This window comes from Gymnodraco acuticeps, unplaced genomic scaffold, assembly GCF_902827175.1.
Source record: "Gymnodraco acuticeps unplaced genomic scaffold, fGymAcu1.1, whole genome shotgun sequence".
NCBI classification, from domain to species: domain Eukaryota; kingdom Metazoa; phylum Chordata; class Actinopteri; order Perciformes; family Bathydraconidae; genus Gymnodraco; species Gymnodraco acuticeps.
The window spans coordinates 4277568-4296917 of record NW_022990021.1 but is presented as its reverse complement, the minus strand read 5'-3'; the positions used below and the strand labels follow the sequence as shown (position 1 = coordinate 4296917).

At 41.2% G+C, this 19350-nt stretch overlaps 1 protein-coding gene across 3 annotated transcripts in view; it reads right to left on the bottom strand.

Moving 5' to 3' along the window:
- Positions 1 to 19350, bottom strand: part of cnksr2a (connector enhancer of kinase suppressor of Ras 2a) — an 81752-nt gene that overhangs the window by 36709 nt on the left and 25693 nt on the right. For 2 of the 3 annotated variants that reach the window (XM_034214010.1, XM_034214008.1), the window contains exons 4-12: positions 15604 to 15691; positions 15201 to 15242; positions 8817 to 8936; positions 7936 to 7995; positions 7543 to 7611; positions 6516 to 6662; positions 4582 to 4694; positions 4325 to 4479; positions 3977 to 4066 (exon numbers count right to left, since the gene is read on the bottom strand). In XM_034214010.1, the coding sequence (XP_034069901.1) occupies positions 3977 to 4066; positions 4325 to 4479; positions 4582 to 4694; positions 6516 to 6662; positions 7543 to 7611; positions 7936 to 7995; positions 8817 to 8936; positions 15201 to 15242; positions 15604 to 15691 (884 nt within the window). The remainder of the gene's footprint in view (positions 1 to 3976; positions 4067 to 4324; positions 4480 to 4581; positions 4695 to 6515; positions 6663 to 7542; positions 7612 to 7935; positions 7996 to 8816; positions 8937 to 15200; positions 15243 to 15603; positions 15692 to 19350) is intronic. The other variant, XM_034214009.1, reaches the window with a different exon arrangement.

The following is a 19350-nucleotide window of genomic DNA, read 5'->3' as shown; positions in this document are numbered from 1 at the left end:
ACACTAGGTATTGATCTTATATTAGATATTCTGTCTTATGTTCTTCATTACTTCTACCTATCATGAGTCTCAGCTGGGTTAATATACTGTAGACATTATTATCTACAAATATATCACAGTGCCAATATGTGTCACTCAAACACTTAAAACATAGATTTTCACCTTTAACCACTACATTATTCCTGAGCTAAACAGTTATTTAAAAAATGTCAGAACAAATGTCTTCAGATCAAATATACACTGGAAAATGCACATCTCTAAGATAAGATGTTTGTGACTGTTCATTGTTAATAACAGAACAATACAAAGGTAATTGTTTGTTGCCTTCAAAAACAATGCATATGAAAGTTACAAAAAGTCACACTAACTTGCCTCAAGGATATTGACATGTTGACATGCATCCCATCAATTCCCACTTCCCTTCATTAAGTACGTTTTGGACCACAAGTGAGAACTATAGTACACAGTTTTAGTCAACGTTTAGTTTGTGTCACACATCAATCTGTATAATGTATATAATAATATGTCAATCAATATGCATGAAAACATACCTTTTGTTTGAGAACGACACACTCTAACTATCTTTGTTTGGGCAAAATAGTTTCTCTAAAAGATAAATAACTGTTGATGTTTAAAAATTTTTTTTTTGAGGGTAAATTTGAGGGTAAATTAACTTTAAATGCATCACTTCTTAAAGGGGACCTATCATGCAAAATGCACTTTTTTATATCTTTTATATATAAATATGTGTGCGTCAGGGAACTCACGCAGCGTCAGAAAATAAAACCCTCTCTCTTTTCCTCGGTACCCAAACGCTAAAAATAGGGGTACAACGGAGCTGATCCAGATGTTCCACTGATATGACATCAAATCGGCGGCGGACCAACAGCACCATCAGAAACGTTGCTATCAGAAAGAATGCCCAACTATTTTGGACGTACTATGATCGGTGTTTACATTAGCATCGCTAACAATCAGAGCTAAACTGTACTGCAGAGAGCATGTGTGTGAAGAAGCAGGAAATAAAAAGGAACTCACCATGCGGTATAACCGGCAAGAGAGAAAGCCTTTGAGCTCCATACTGTTTCAGAAATAATCCTTGATCTAATAATCCTTGCGTTTCATCACCGCAGCATTTTAGACAGTATATCTGCCATGTCCCGCATGAGCCGGCATAAGCTAAAAAGAAGCTTTTGTTTATTTTGTATTTAGCCTTTAATTATAAAGGTGAACATCTCATTGAGACACAGGGTCTCATTCTCAAGAGATACCTGTTTATACCCAGAATCAGCACTTTTGGAACAGGAAGAGAAATAGAGGAATAAGAGGCATGGCTAGAATGGGTGATCTGTTTGGTTTTTTGACCAAAACACTTAGACATGTTTTTTATATTTTTGAATATATCTTAGACCGGTACCACTTTACAATAAGACTACCCTTATAAGGGATTCATAAAGGGTTTATAATTAGGTTATGAATTACGTTGTAAACACTTTATTAATCATTAAGAACCATTTATAAACCAGTTCTAACATAGTTTTCATACATCAACACAGGCTCACTATTTGGCAAGATGACTAAGCCTTATATTGGCTACTTAGCGAGAATCAACTCAGTGAACAACAGATACCAAGGATGCTGGCTGATGAATAGGGTTGGGAACCGAAACTCGGTTCCAGATGAGAACCGATAAGAAAATGCCGGGTACCGGGTACCCATACAAAATACACAATTTCGGTTCTGCTTAACGGTTCCTAAACGCGGTAGACCCTGTATTCCAGCGGGTCCGTCTGCACCGCGGTGCTGCGGTGACCCGGTGGAATACAGGGCGGACCTGGAGAATCACAGAACGGCCGGTCGTCAGCGGGCCGTTGACGGCCGGCTCGGTACGCTGACGGCCGGCACCGCCCTTCATTTTTTTAAACGGCATCATAAAAATTGTGCTGACAGGCGACAGAGGTTCACAGTTGCCCCGCAGCGATGCTCCCCCGCCCTCCCGTAGACATTTCACGAGCTCAGTCACTTCATAACACCAAAGATAGGTCGCGGTAAACACTCTGAAGTGAGGCTCCACTACACTAAAAAAGAAAAAGAAAAGGCAAAGTGTAATGCCTGTTAATAGCTTGCCACAGGCATAGCTCAGTTAAAATAAAGCACAGCTATTGTGCAATACATTTGTATTGCATGTATATTTTTTAGTAACAATTTCAGTTAAAGCTTTTAAGAATAAATATATTTTTGTTATCTAAACGTTTGACCTCTTTATTTTACAATTTTGGAATCGAAACGGGGAATCGATAAGAACCGGAATCGATAAGCAGAACCGGAATCGAAATCGGAATCGATACATTTCAAACGATACCCATCCCTACTGATGAATAAGATGAAGTAAGCTAATGGCGCATTTCCACTGCAGCAGGTAGCCCCGTTTAAGCGTCCTTAACCGTCCTCAAGCGGCCAGGCCAGTTTTTGGTGGCCTTTCCATATAGCCTAGTACCGGCTAGCGGGTACTTTTTCCCTCTTTTTCCGGCCCCATAAAATCGTGGTTCTATCAGACCAGGGCCAGGGCTGAACTAGTGACGTCAACACTCTCGACTGCTGATTGGTCAGAGAGAATCGTCACAAGATCGCACGCGAGTTCATCCCTAGCGTCGCATATATATTTAGAAGCAAGCTTGCAGCATTTTTATAAACAGCATTTTGTAAACGGATGAGCTACAAAAATGGCTACGTCTAATAAGAAAAGCACACCGTGGTCGACCGAGGAGGTGACGACGTTCCTACATCTCATTGGGGATGATCAAATCCAGCGGGAGCTCGACGGAACAACTCGAAATGTGAACAAAAACAAAGCCGATCGCCCCGCCTACACTGCGTTGCTACCCCAGGTCCTAAACTGTAATGGAAATGCGCCACGGCCTCGGACGGCCAGCGAGGCAGCCCGAGGCCTGAGCGAGGACGCTTAGGGACGCTTAAACGGGGCTACCCCGTTGCAGTGGAAATGCGCCATAAGTAGCCAATATAAGATTTAGCAGTACAGATACATGTGGGCTCAATATTTGGCAAGCAACCGGTCACAGTTGCCCTGTTTATCTCATGTCTTATAAAAGCTTATTAATGATTTATAAAGTGTTCACAACCTAATTAATAAATGAATTACAAACTATTCATAACCTTTTATAAGGGTAGTCTTATTGTAAAGTGGTAGCCTGAGACCTATGCTATTGCCTAAAAATAGCATGATATGTGACCTTTAAGAGGAATTCAATCCCAAAATGTTGCTTACCAGAAAATAGTTGGTTGCTTAAAACGTGTCAAATTGTAGAATTGTACTAAGTTTGATGAGAGTATTTATTGAGATATGCTAGGTGGACTGATGGTTCCATATTTTCCACCATCAAGATGCTGTTGTGAGAGAACATGTCCACGCATGTGTGTCTAAGTGTGACTTGAGTGTTTATTGAATTGGTTCTGGTTCACTGACTCTAAGTCTACATATTTTTTTCCGACCAACTACCTCTTCAGCGGTCCCACCGGGGGAGGAAACTCAGGTCTCACTTCTTCTCTCTCCTCACGGATCCAACCCTGTCCTCCCCTGGTTGCTAGGCAGCGGCCAGAGCAAAGTGAGACACCGAGAAGAGCTGCTGTCAGCGTCGCCATGGCAACTGCGTGAGTGATTCAGGTGGAGGTCTCGCTTCCTCTCTTTTATTCTTTCTCCCTTCATGGCTGCCTTTCATTTTCTATGCCTTTGTAGCAACTGTCTACCTTTCCTTTTTTCTCTCCTTACCTTCTAATCCCCCCCACTTCTTTCCTCTATGATGTTAATCACAGGGAGAATTAGAGGAAAAGGATGGAGGTGCATTGATCTCCACACACACTGATCTCTTGGTAATGCAGAGAAACGGGAACATTTAACTGAATCTAACAGGCTTTTCAGGGGAACACACACATATACACTCCACACGCCACCACTCACCTCTGCGACTTTCTCTGTTAAGCTTGGCTGGATCTTCATAGTTGCCCACCCAGTTACACTCCACAGGCATGGAGATGGGCCTCAGCCTGCCTACAAGTAAACACAATAATACAACTTAATATTCACCTTTAAATTAGAGATGTATTCTGATATGTGATACAAGGTTTCTGGCAAGGTTTTATGTATTATTCCACAACCTACAATGTAGAACTTCATCACTTTTTTTTTTTAAATGTTTCATGGACCGCCTGAGGACAGCAGATGGGTTCTTAGCCTCATGATTGTTTTCTGAAGTGGCTCAATGCAGCAGAATTAGATTAAACCCAATCTCTCACCACTGGAGCGTACCATATGTAGGTGTGGTGCAGTACACAGGTTCCTCCTCTTCTCGCAGATGAGACTCTTGATCCAGGAAGGAGTTTGGTGACTCAGAGCGCTTAGCAACACTGACGCTACTTTGGTTACGAGATGCCTCATCCCCCGGCAAGACTCCTGTCTCATCTCTACAGTTACGGACAAGGCAGATTTACAGGCAAAGTAATTTACATTAAAGTCAAAACTCCTCTTTGCTGTCACTCTTTTTTCTTTCTAAGACTACAGCGTACCTGGGTGTGTATGGCTCATCAGGGGGAGGGGGGATGTAAAGGTCCTGGATGGCGGAGTTCTTGGTGGGTGTGTCTGAGGGTGTGGCAGAACTGCTGCCTGGGCTTCTGGTTGGCTGCAGAAGGCAAAGGAGTCTATGGTTAGGACAATTCATTTTCTCTGTCACTGTTTTGATACACTTTTATGGACATTTTTAATGCGTCAAATTGATCAGTTTTATTAAGAAATTATCAAAAGAACTTGACCATGATTGCAATCTGTTTTTAAATAAATCTGGTGCCAATATTGCTGGTTTCAGTTGTTGTTGTTGAGCAAGTGTCTGGGCAGTTGCACTCCAGACCAATAGGGGGCAAAAACATACTTATGTTGGAGGACAGTTCATAAAAAAAGGTAGCTGATGTGACAAGCGCACCAGAAGTAATGGGTCCAAGGTGCCAGTGTCCAGTGTAAGTTTTAAGCATATTAATTATTGATTTATAGCCAAAAAGAAAGTTTAATGATGTCACATGACAATGTCACAATGTGACAATGTCACAATGACATTTGAAGTAATTAAGTCCAATCGTTCCTCATATGTCACATTCTCGAGGAATGGGACAGACGTGACAGTGACCTTGAACTTTGACTACCAAAATGTAATTAGTGTAACCCTGTGTGTCGTTTTTGCTAAATGTAAAGACATTTCCCAAAGAAGTTAATAAGCATTCACGTGATTGGGACGGACAGGCTGACAACCTGAAAACATAACGCTGCTGACCAACTGACGGCAAAATAAACCCAAGCCATTTATGTACCACAGTGGCAGTTAGAGCAGCCTTAGCTGCTAAACCTTTAGAATGTTTGGTTGCCAATAATGAACAAACTTGCTAAGGTTGTGGTGAAATCATTAAAAATAAATCTGATGCAAGATACAGGTTTTAAACTAAACACTGGGTTAGATAAATTACATTTGGCCAAATTGTACTGAATAAACAATTTCACAGAACAACTTAAACTGCTTTAATTTTATTCAGTTCAGACATTTGGGATGCCATTATATTTGGTTGTACTGTAGCTCCTTATAAAGTGTTTTGGATTAAACTGCTTGTTTACAACGTGTCCTCTTGTGTTTCTTATGCAGTCAGACATTGACAAAAACAGTTTTAATGAACACAACTGCCATGTCGTACAAATATACAGATACTTACTGAGTGTATCTGCATAATGTTGATTGACACAAGTAAAAGATGATTGACAACTTTATGGCTATGCTTAGGCAAACAAATTAATGTTTACTTCTTTGATTAAGCATTTTGTTGTCTAAGGATGCCACACTAGCATTCATTTATTCATGTACTTTTTATTCATGTATTTTTTCTTTTAATGTTTCTTTTATTATCTTTTCTTTTTAATGACTGTTTGTAAATACCTTTGTCTGAATGTCTTTCATTTTTGTAAAGCACCTTGAATTGCCTTGTGTTGAAAGGTGCTATATAAATAAACTTGCCTTGCCTTACCAACAAAAATCTGTACAAGAAAACAAAAACATATTTGTAGGTAGGTTTTACATTGCCTTTAAAATGTATGTAAAATTAGTAGTATAAAATAATTTCTAGTAGACAGGCTTATGAAAAAACTGTAAAAAAGTGAACCATGCACAGATGCAGAGCAGGGGATAATTGATTTCCTATATGTTTCCTCCTGATAATCAGCGTTAATTACAGATATCCATTATATAATTGCGGGCGCACAGGGAATATGTGTGGAGGTGGCCATCAATTCTCTCCTACCATTCATGCCAGTGTTCACCTGGCAAACAACACCATTCTGAGACACAGAATTCTGACCTAATTACACGCTTTGGCTGCAGTTGTGTGGGGAGTGGGAACGCTTCGGGGAGTAATGTGGGCCAGTGCAGTGTTTTAATAAAGTCTATAAAAGGTAGAGCTCGCCCCACCTGCAGTGCTAGGGGTTTCCAGCGCATGTTTTTCAGCAGAGCAGGAGCAGAGCTGAGCGTGCTTTGTGGACGCTTCTTCAGGGTCAGGGACACAACGCCTTTATCTGCCCTCAGCGAGCCGACTAGGTTGCGTAACTGCCAGCCCACCTGTGGATTTGAGAGGGTAACCGCTTGCAGTTATAATTATCTGGATAATGAACAACAATCACAGCATTATATTTGTATTCAGCTTGCAGTTTGAGTTCTGTCCAAGTCGTGATTAGATCTTGCTTGTTGAGTCTTCTGTGCAAATCAAGTGGGTGTGGAGGTGGTAAGTCTATCTTTAGAGCTGTCATATGATATAACCTGCCCTTCAATTTGAAAACAAAAGCATCTTATAATATCTCTCTCTTCTCTTTTGTTTACTAAACCATGCCAACATTGTTGATATAGGATATTTGTAAATAACAAAACTCCACACACATTAAAATGGCTACTCTGAAGTCATCAAAATATTGTGTTGTTCCCAGCTCTTTCTCTATGATCTTTAAGTAATTCTAATTAAGGCAAACACACAATCTTAATGTAATTTACCGGATTGACTTGAGATCTGATCAAAATGCAAAAAGAGGTGCAGAGAAGATTAGAGGCTCTGATTTTTTTTAATTGCAATGCAACATGCTTTGTGCATTTGCACCTTGTCAAATAAGGGCACAATCTGTATTTTAGATGTAAACAGACATTACAAAGTTCTAGACAGATAATTGCAACCGGAGTCAACTCCTGATTCGACAGAAGGTAAAGTAAAACAAAGATTTCAATAAGCCAAATTATTGAGTTATTAATGTGGATATATAAAAGGAATCGTCCTTTACCATTCAATTAACCATACCTATGTGAGAAATGTAAATTCACTGTTTATGTTAAAGAAGTGCACTTTTATGCTCTCAAACACATGCACACAACATCTATAACAAATGTGGAAGATATCGTAGTACACACGCACACACACAGACACACATGCACACTTTCATGATAATATACCCACCACAGTCTGGTGATTGACTTGAATGACTTCATCTCCTGCATGGATCTTCTTACAGCGGTCAGCTGGGGACTACAGTGACAGAAAATAAACGCTGATGAATTGATCCAAGTGTATTGATCCCTGCATACTAGTGGAGGCAAGTTGTGCAACATACTGAAGTTTAACTTGCTGGAAAAAGAGAACCTTGGAGAGTGTTCCTTCTGGACTGGAAACCAAATGTTGAATATATTTGGAGTGAGATTATGTTTTCTACACACTACAACCCCTGGTGTGGTGTGAAATCCTCTTCATTGATGTTTGTGAAAAGCATTTTGTTTTTGCCACAGATAAAGCACACTGTTTGGCTGTGGTTTAGTTTGTGGAAGTGTGAAAATGGGATTCTAATCCTCTTACCCCTTCAGTAGTTCCTGTGATCACATGGAGGCCGTCGTAGGTTGACTTGATGTACATTCCCTGATGGACAGAGGGAAGTTTAGCTCAGTAGGTGAAGTATTGCAATTGTTTAACATTCAATTCCAGCATCTTATCCACTTGTAAAATCTGAATCCTTTCAAATGCATTATCGTATCTCATTAGGTGTATCTGTCAACAATGACTAAAGGCTAAAATAACTAAAACGCAAAATATATTTTCACCTTTTGTTCCTTGGAAGGGCAGAAACATTAACGTTTTTACTGGCATCCGGAATAATGTTCACAACTTGCCTGTCATTTTAACCAGCCTAAGAACAGAGTGTGCTAAAATCAGAAGCTGCAATATGTTAACTATTACTTTTTGAGAAAACAAATGAGACATAAAAGGTTTGGGATTCAATGGAACTTGACAAACCTAGATAACTGGAAACTGGATCCACATTGAAAGGGCTAACATTTCAAAAACATACTGTCAGGAATTGTATCTTGTAAACGTTGTTTTTCCAAAACTCCTTATCAAATAGTTGTTAAGCAGTTGTCTGGATTCTGCAATATAATATAATACAAATGAACAAAAGGTTTGACCGCCATATTACTGTCAATATCAGGATGTTCTTATATCCTGGCAAATATGTTACAGTACATCTAATCAAAATTTGATTCAAGTCTACAGAATAAAAAATGGAATACAAATGTAATTCTATAAAGTCATATAGGTTCCTTATCCTATAACAATGCCATTGTACACATAGGCAACAATATAGATATAACATAAATACCAGCATACAGAAAAACAGAACACACACACACACACACACACACACACACACACACACACACACACACACACACAGTCATTACCAGGCCTTCTGAGGGTTTGATGTTGGTGAGGTGAACCAGCTCGAGGTGGGCTGACTGAGAAACAAGCGGGTCAGATGACACACACACAATGTGCTCACACACCTCCGACAGAGTCTTGCACTAGAGAGAAGAAGAAGAAAATGAGAGAAGACAAATAACAACACACAGAGCTTTTATAAAACAGGTTCAGCAGTGGTGCTTTTTAAAAAAACAGAGATAAAGACAAAACAAAAACATCCTGTTCCTTGTTTTTGTCAAACTTAGACCACATATTTTGTTTCTTTATTTGAGGTTTGCTCTTGGGTTTTACTGAGGAAATAAACATATTTGCTTTCCTAATATAAATACAATGTCTCAGAATTGGAATCTGCCATTATTAACACATTGATGGTTTATTACTGGTGCCTTCTGTAGCATTTGTAGGATTTGTCTGCCTGAATAACAATAAAAGAACATGATTTCCCCCTAGCAGCAAGTACTTAGTTATGCATTTAGTTTTGTTTTTACTTGTCCAGTGCTTTCAAACCTCCATCTCTGAAATATCTACCTGCTCAGAATTATAATGCAGGTGTTAACCAAACAGAACTTGAATGCTGTTAACGGTTTTTGGGACCATTACCCTGGTAGAAAGTAGGTAGAATCAAAACAGCGGACATCATTTTCTTGATAATCCACAGTGGTGGCTCTAAACACATTTGAATAAGAATCCTATGATATTCATAGTGACCTCAGTAACATACATCATCCGTATGATATTTTGGAGTATTCCTCCATTCACACCACAGGTTTTTATTTTCTTCTGGAGCATTTTCAGAATACATTTTACCCGACCTGAAACTGGACAGCCTTGCTGGCTTGTTTCTCTCACTGTCAGACCTTTTTCTATTGCAGAAATTTGAACTTGCCATAAAAGGAAGAGGCGCAGGTGGAACTAATGACATTAACAAGGGCCCTGTCCCTTCAATTACTGCAATGTAATGCAGTAATTAGTGTTTGTATTAGTAACACCTGTACTTGACAAGTCAAAATGACTGCTGTGGAAACGGTCCATTGAACTATTAGGCAGGGCTGCTCGATTATGGCAAAAATCATAATCTCGATTATTTGGGTCAATAATTGTAATTGCGATTATTAAATGCGATTATTCATTGACTTTGAAAACATCCACTACTTTTACCGTACTTTAAAACAAATAATTTTAACTGTTAAATTATACGTTCAGGGTAATCAACTGAAAAACCAATACAAAATAAAATAAATTATACATTCATATCTACATTTAAATAAATAATATCAAAAATAATAAATACCAATAAACAATATCAAACATGTTGCAGTGCACTGTCACAACCTGAAAACTCAACATATAGCCAACATTTTGGTAAAACATATTCAACATATTCCACTCACTCCACTGGGTGTGAACTCAGACACTTACAGTAGGAGGTAGGACCCAATTGCACGACCCGGGAGACAGAGGTATAGTATTTGTAAGATACTTTATTTTTTCAAGAACAGCAAAAATGAGCAACAAAAAATGGTCTCTACAAAAATGGAGAACAAAATGAAAACGCTGACGTAGTGAGGATCAAAACTTTCACAAGAGCACTTAGAGCATAGACCTGACTGTGGCAAAAGACAAGAGCAAAGATCTGACCATGGCAATAGACAAGGAGCATAGACCTGACCATGACCATAGACAAAAACGAACTGACACTGAACACTGGGAGACAGGGGAATTTAAACACAGGGTAACAAGACACAGGTGGGAACAATCAGGGGCTGGGCTGACACTGATGAGCACAGGAGACACAGAACGGGTGAAAACAATCAGGAAATTAGACACACCAGGGAAACTAACGACAGACAGGAAAACACAGGGGAAAAGACCAGACAATACACAGGGAGGAAAACATGACAAGGAGAAAAGCAAAACACCCACTACCAGACACACAAAACTAAAAACGTGACACAACACAAGAATCGTGACAGAACCCCCCCCTCAAGGGACGGATTCCAGACGTACAAAAAAAATCCAAAATCCAAAAAGGGTGGGTGGAGGGGGTCCGGAGGACGGGTCCCGAACAACAACCCAGAGGCAAAGCACAGTCCATGATGGGTGTCTCGGGCGGACGACCCAGGGGCAAGGCAGAGTCTATGATGGGTGTCTCGGGCGGACGACCCAGGGGCAAGGCAGAGTCCATGATGGAGGTCTCGGGCGGACGGCCCGGGGGCAAGGCAGAGTTCATAATGGAGTCCTCGGGCGGACGGCCCGGGGGCAAGGCAGAGCCCATGATGGAGTTCTCGAGCGGACGGCCCGGGGGCAAGGCAGAGTTCATGGTTGAGTCCTCGGGCGGACGGTCCGGGGGCAAGGCAGAGTTCATGGTGAAGTCCTCGGCTGGGGAACTCAGGAGACCGGGCTCCAGGGCAAAAGCCGCTGGGAACTCAGGAGGCCGGGCACAAGGACGGGCAGGAGCTGGTGGAACCCTGGCGGGTCAGGCGTAGACGAGACCCTGGACGGAACCTGGGCTGGTGTCAGTGGGACCCACGACGGAGCAAGGGCTGGTGTCGATGGGACCCGAAACAGGACAGGACACAATGTTGGCAGGAAACTCGGCGGAGCAGGTGTCGGCAGGACCCCCAACGGGACAGGACATAGGGTTGGCAGGACCCCCGGCAGAAGAGTAGTCGGCGGGATCCCCAACGGGACAGGACATAGGATTGGAAGGACTCCCGGCAGAAGAGCAGTCGGCGGGGGCCTCCAACGGCACAGGGCATAGGGTTGGCAGGACCCCCGGCAGAAGAGTAGTCGGCGGGATCTCCAACGGCATAGGGCATAGGACTGGCAGGACCGCCGGCAGAACAGCAGTCGTCGGGGCCCCCAACGGCACAGAACATAGGATTGGCAGGACCCCCGGCAGAAGAGTAGTCGGCGGGGTCTCCAATGGCACAGGACATTGGGTAGGGACTTTAGAGGGAACTTGAGAGGAGACTCAAGAGGGAACTCGAGAGGAGACTTGAGAGGTGACTTGAGATGGAACTCGAGAGGAGACTTGAGAGGTGACTTGAGAGGGCACTCGAGAGATGACTTGAAAGGGAACTCGAGAGGTGACTTGAGAGGGGACTCGAGAGGGAACTTGAGCGGGGACTCGAGGGGGAACTTGAGAGGTGGCTTGAGAGGGAACTCGAGAGGAGACTCGAGAGGGGACTTGAGAGGGAACTCGAGAGGTGACTTGAGAGGGCTCTCGAGAGATGACTTGAAAGGGAACTCGAGAGGGGACTGGAGAGGGAACTTGAAAAGGACCTTGACAGGGGACTCGAGAGGGAACTTGACAGGAGACTCGAGAGGGGACTCAAGAGGTGACTTGAGAGGGCTCTCGAGAGATGACTTGAAAGAGAACTCGAGAGGGGACTGGAGAGGGAACTTGAAAAGGACCTTGACAGGGGACTCGAGAGGGGACTTGAGAAGGAACTTGACAGGGGACTCGAGAGGGGACTCGAGAAGGAACTTGACAGGGGACTCGAGAGGTGACCTGAAAGTGAACTCGAGAGGTGACTTGAGAGGGAACTCGAGAGGGGACTGGAGAGGGAACTTGAAAAGGACCTTGACAGGGAACTCGAGAGGGAACTTGAAAAGGACCTTGACAGGGGACTCGAGAGGGAACTTGAAAAGGACCTTGACAGGGGACTCGAGAGGGAACTTGAAAAGGACCTTTACAGGGGACTTGAGAGGAGACTTGAGACGGTCGGTAAGCCGACAGGGCACAGGAAGCTGGCATCGGCCGAAGAGCCAGTACTGGAGCCGGGACCATGGCTACTGGGGCCGGTAGTGAAGCCGGAACCATGGCTGCTGGGGCTGGTACTGGAGCAGTCCGTAGGTGAGGGATCAAACGATTCATCTTTTCAGCCAGTTGTTGCAGCTGTGTAGAGATGTTTTCTTGAATCTCTGCCTGGCGTCCTCTCAGCTCTTGTATTCTCTGGGTGGTTATACCCAGCTGTTCCTCGTGGTGAAACATTTTCACGCCGTGTGCTGACAGAGCGGCGTGAAGTGTTCTTGGGTCGGCTGGGTCCATAATGGTCAGTTCGTTCTGTTAAGAATTCAGGCACTTAGGAGGTAGGACCCAATTGCACGACCCGGGAGACAGAGGTAAAGTATTGGTAGGATACTTTATTTTCCAAAATACAGCAAAAAATGGTCACCAACTAATCTCAGGATGAGATGACAAAAAATGAGAACAACAAAAAAGAAAATGGCTCACGTGGTGAGGAACAAAACTTTTCACGATTTACAAAAGAGCATAGACCTGACCAAGGCAAAAGACAAGGAGCATAGACCTGACCATGACCATAGACAAAAACGAACTGACACTGAACACTGGGAGACATGGGAATTTAAACACAGGGTAACAAAACAAGACACAGGTGGGAACAATCAGGGGCGGGGCTGACACTGATGAGCACAGGAGACACAGAAGGGGTGACAGGTGAAAACAATCAGGAAACTAGACACACCAGGGAAATTAAAGACAGACAGGAAAACACAGGGGAAAAGACCAGGGGGGTATACTACGAAGCAGGATTTTCGCTTAGCCGGCTAAATTCAGGGAAAACTCTGGCTTTCCGGTCCTACGAAGCTGGTTCTCTTTTTAGCAGGCTTGATCTCCATGGTAACTTATGCTTAGCGGCTAACCTGGTCGGGACCAGGTTAGGTTGCAGGCTAAGAGCTCAACTCAGTGAAAGCACTGCCTGCTGACCAATCAGAGCTCAGTGTGCGGAGTTTAAAGCGATCAAGTCATATTACAGGAGAAAGGAAATACAGAAAAGCTGCCGTTGCAGGAAAGACGGCCAGCAAAAATCACCGACTGTGTGAACGTGAACATTAATAGAATATCACCTCCCATCTTCAGAGCAATCTGACTATTATAAGATTAGCGTTAAGAAAGCTTACTTAAATATCTGCCACAACATAAGTAACCGGATCATAGTAACATTAAGTACAGTCCGCGGCATATCACTTCATAATGTATCATATATTTTCTTATCTGAGTCAGCTGAGCCGTATCTGGCCGTGCAACACTCACAGTGTCACATACTGTATGCAGAAGTATTATTTTAACACATTAAGTTGACGAAACACTCGAGACAAATGTAATTAAAGTCAGATCCACTCGTGTTTTAGACGGGGCAGTGATATCATAAACCTGTTAATGTATGCATTCAAACACTTTTTCTTTTACCAGCTGTATTCATCTTGCTATGTGGCTTTTATCCTGGATAAAGTGTTTAAGTCATGGATGTTTAAAGTTTAACTTCTTCATATGTCTAATATTATAGTTGACTTTTCATAGGAAGTATGACGCTGCGCTGTCAGTATGCTTCTCCATGTTTGTGATTGGTCGAATGCCCCCCACTTTGAGAACCACTGTATTAGGGGAACCATTGATCTAAGAAGGTAACAGGGACTTTTTATTCTGGAAGGATTTGTTACTTCTGCCTTCTTTAAATGCTTATACATCCATTTTATTGGAAGCTAAAACCGTATAGATTAATATATTCCTGGGCAGATATACACATTTTGGACAATGTTTATTTGCTATCATGCAAAGAGTTTGATGAGAAAATCAATATAACTCTCCATCTGTCCATTTTGCTTCACTCATATATCTCACTCCAAATATGTAACACAATCATTAAGGCTATTTCAATTATGTGTATACAAGACTATATTAATATTACCGCTGGTAGTCCCTGTGTACTGACCAATCACGCAACCAGACTTTGCAGGCAAACGGTCAGTCTGTATACCAAAATTAGGTGAAAAACAATGGCCGAAATGCAATCTCATAACCCTTTAGATAACCCTTTACATAAATAATTTACTTTTTTATTTGCTTAAAAATATATGGTAAACTGGTTACTTGTGTAACCCTCAGATTGTAGCAACATCTTCTCTCAACTCAAAAAGAAGGAAGAACTATACATTTTTTTAGCTGCGTCCTCACTGATTAACTGGGTGATGTCTGCCCCTTGCTGTTTTCTCAAACTTTTGAAAGAGCCATGGTACTTGTTTCACTTTCTTTCCTGACTTGATGCTAATATAATATAATCCCTTCTTGGCTGTAGCTTCAAATTGAATAGAAGGATATTGATCTTCTTGTCTGAGTTTTTGCAAAAAAGCAATTTCCCCAAAATGTAAAACTATTGCTTTAAAATACTACAAGATGTACATTTTTATAATGCACTACTAGGTCCAACTGCAGCTTGACTTTTGGTGATTGCAGAGTTAGGAGTAAGGGTATGTGGGACATTTTTAATAAAACAGGACACTACCACCCCTGCATGCAGAGCAAATAAGTGACAGCTGGCTGAGGAAGCAGGACTCACCACATGAAGGATTTTGTTCTCTGTCTCAAACACCGTACAGTCCTGGGGGAAAAGCAGAATTTAATGTAGCGTGAGCAGAACACCCTGTCTTGCAAATGCTCAGAAACACACACTGTCAAAATGCTCTGTATACTGTCTGAGCCTCACATTACTGAACCCTGCACCTGCATACTCTATACCCTAGTATAAAAACGCCCACACAAACAGACACATTTATCTTGATTTACTCACATATCAGTCACACAAAAGACAGACTGTAAGGGCTTACATAGCAAATAATTGAGTCTTGCTTCGGGGATGCGAGTCTAAGGCTGCTGCATCACACCCACACACAGCATTCTATGACAACCAAAAGCCATCAGCCTTTAAAACACACGCACACACACAAACAAATTACACACACCTGCTGTACAATGGTGGTGAGCTCCAGACAGAGCTGAATGACATTATTTCGGGTTACTGAGTAGTCTGCCACTGAAGCAAAGGGAGACCTGGGAGGAACAGATAACACAGCAGTATGTCTCAAAATGTCTTTGCTGCATTAGATAAAGTACAGGGGGATTGAAAGGAGCGTTGTTAAGAGAGAAAGATACTCATAAACACATATAAACAAGCGCACACATTTAGAAGAATTTGTTTTACGACTCATGAATGACGCTGTTTGTGAGTTCTAAATAAGAGGAGTAGTATGTGAATTGAATTTATCATAAGCAGGTATGACATTTTAATTATTTATTATCTCTGTTATTTTTGGTTGTTAAATGTCAAGAAAGCGGTTCCTATCTAAAGTATTTTGGTTACATTTTCATTTATTTGTTAACTTACTGGAACCAATGACGAGCAAGGTTTTTAGTATGTGTTGTTAGAATCTGGAAGGTGTGTGATCATTTAAGACTTAAAAACTAATAATTTCACTATCAGTGCTAGCTGTGCTGTAACTCCAATATATTCCATTTACAACTACGTTAAATTAAAAGCATAACATCTTCAAAATTAAGAATCTGTAAACAGAGAATGTGTGGAGTTTTTGCTTGAAAATGTATGTACTCACTGAAATAAAAAACAGTCCAAATTGTTCGTTTTTTGGAAGGATTCAATCATTTAATCAACTAATTGTCTCATCACTGTTGTTGTAAATTAGAAGAATATTAACACCCCTTGAATAAAGTAAGGAATTAAACCTGTAGTTAACTTTGAAAGTTGATAGGCCTCAGATTATGCATATTTGTTTTTTATGTGCAAAAATAGGAAGGGTTTAAAAAGCAAATTGTCGTTAAAAGACATGTGAACATTTGAAAAGTAAAAACTACTTATGCAAAATATGAAACTTTACAAACAATGGCACAGTTTGCAGCTGCTCTTTAGGTCAATAGCTCTGTTGCGACCAAGAAAACAAATACATCCAAGTGAATGAAAGGCCACAGGCTAAAAAACAAGACAAATTAGTAGCAGCTCCTAAATCCAAATCCATTAAAATATCTTTAGATACGGGAGAAAGCAGAAAAGTGGAAATGCATCAGTAATGTTCCACCACACAGGAAAGGGGGACAGATGAATCATGCATTAGCGCACAAGGTACATAAGCCATTCTGGCCTGAGAGCACCAATTTAAACTCCTCTACTGACTACTTGTAATTTTAGAAACAAACAAACCAAAACAAAACGGTTTATGCTGTTGAGAGATATTAGCTATGAGGAGGGTTATTAGACTATTGTATATTTATTATGTTTCTTTGACATTGGCACCATTCATTCCCAAAGTCTCCCACATTTTGTATGCATAGAGTTTCCACTGATGTGTGCATCTTTTTTTCCTGATAGGAGAGGGTCTTTAAAACCCTTTTTTGTGCCGACACAATGTTTACAAATGAGGCACCGGGTCGGTTGTAACATAATAGACTATTCAGGTGTGAACAAGGTGCATACAGACACAGAGACATTACAGAGTGTTACTTAAAAGTCATTATCATAATAAATGCACCTTCAGGCTTAATGACAGAAAGTATTCCGACTCTTTACTTTAGAAAAAGTATAATACCACGTAGTAAAATTCCTGCATTGGAAATGTTTTGTAAATAAAATTATTTATTTAGCTATTTTCATATATATCTTTAGAACTCATGCATCAAGCAGGATTATACTGTTGTAGTTGGTTGAGGTGGAGCTATGTTATGAATAGAACATCATTTTTTAAGTATGGACTTATCTTTGAAAGGCAAAATAACTTTAATGATTATTAAAACACTTGCTAGTTAGTTTTCTGCTCAACCAATCAAGACATATTTGTAGCTATACTCTGACAGACTGTTTGGTAGATTGATGTATAACAAAGTAGGGCTGTGCAATTCATCGTATTTGAATCGCAATTACGATTTTGGCCTGCCACAATTACGAAAACAACATAATCGAAAAAAACGATTATTTTGCTTTGCTAGGTTGTGACAGTGCAACATATTTGATCTCATTTATTTTAGTCTCATTTATTTTTGTTTATCATATTTATATATGTTTAGTAGCTTGTGGAAGTGCGCGCCAAAATATTTGTTGATATTGTTTATTTGTATTTATTATTTTGATATTATTTATTTAAATGTAAATATAAATGTATCATTTATTTTTGTATTGGTTTTTCAGTTGAATTATATGTTCAGGGTAATCAACAGTTAAAAAGATACTGTTCAAATTATTATTTGTATTTGTTTTAAAGTTCAATAAATGGATGTTTTCAAAGTCAATTAATAATTGTATTTAATAATCGTGATATCAATTATTGACCAAAAATAATCGTGATTATGATTTTTGCCATAATCGAACAGCCCTATAACAAAGTATAATATGTTAGGTCAGATCAAGTGTTCAACATTTCCTTTGTAGTGGAATCTGAAGTACAAAGTAGCTTGAAAAGAAAATAACTGTTATCTCAAAAGGGATCATTACTTAAGGGAAAGCACTTCCACCACTGGTTGCACCAGTTTGATGAAATTAACAACAAAAGCACACACACACACACACACACACACATACACATACATACACACACACACACACACACACACACACACACACACACACACACACACACACACACACACACACACACACACACACACACACACACACACACACAGACGTTTCCCTGCTCTAAAGACCCAGATTAAAACTCAGCCACAGCCTCTAGTGAATGCTATATCTGTGGTTTGTGTGTGATTTGGGTCATTAGTATTGAGGCTGTGTGCTATATATACGCAGAACCTGAGGCTACAAGGATTGTTTGCTAACCGTCAAGATCCAAACGTAAAAAAACTCCAGGAAATCTTAAGATAATGCTATGACATTGGGGGCGTCCAAATGTGTGGGGTATAAATAAAAGTAATATAGTTTCAGGTAAAAAAAGCTCCACTGTAGTATTCTCTCAATACAACCCATTTTTACCCCCATATTTTGTTCAAAATGTAGAGTCTGCTTATTCACTAAATTGATTGAAAATACAAAAAAGATAAACACCGCCACTTTTATGCTATCAGCAAAACATATTATAAAAACTCTAGTAGTCTCTGTGGCCAAGTTACTAATTCAAAGAGGGAATGAAGAGTGAAAAGGAAGAAGATGCTTTTAGTAATCCATCCATCCATCCATCTTCTCCCGCTTATCCGTGGTCGGGTCGCGGGGGTAGCAGTTCCAGCAGAGAGCCCCAAACTTTCTTTTCCCTGGCGACATCAACCAGCTCTGACTGGGGGATCCCAAGGCGCTCCCAGGCCAGCGAAGAGATATAATCCCTCCACCTGGTCCTAGGTCTACCCCTTGGTCTCTTCCCAGCTGGACGTGCCTGGAACACCTCCCTAGGGAGGCGCCCAGGTGGCATCCTAACTAGGTGCCCGAACCACCTCAACTGGCTCCTTTCGACGCGAAGGAGGAGCGGCTCAACTCCGAGTCCCTCCCTGATGACCGAACTTCTCACCTTATCCCTAAGGGAGACACCAGCCACCCTGCGGAGAAAACCCATCTCGGCCGCTTGTATCCGCGAACTCGTTCTTTCGGTCATGACCCATCCTTCATGACCATAGGTGAGGGTAGGAACGAAAATGGCCCGGAAGACAGAGAGCTTTGCCTTCTGGCTCAGCTCCCTTTTCGTCACAACGGTGCGGTAAAG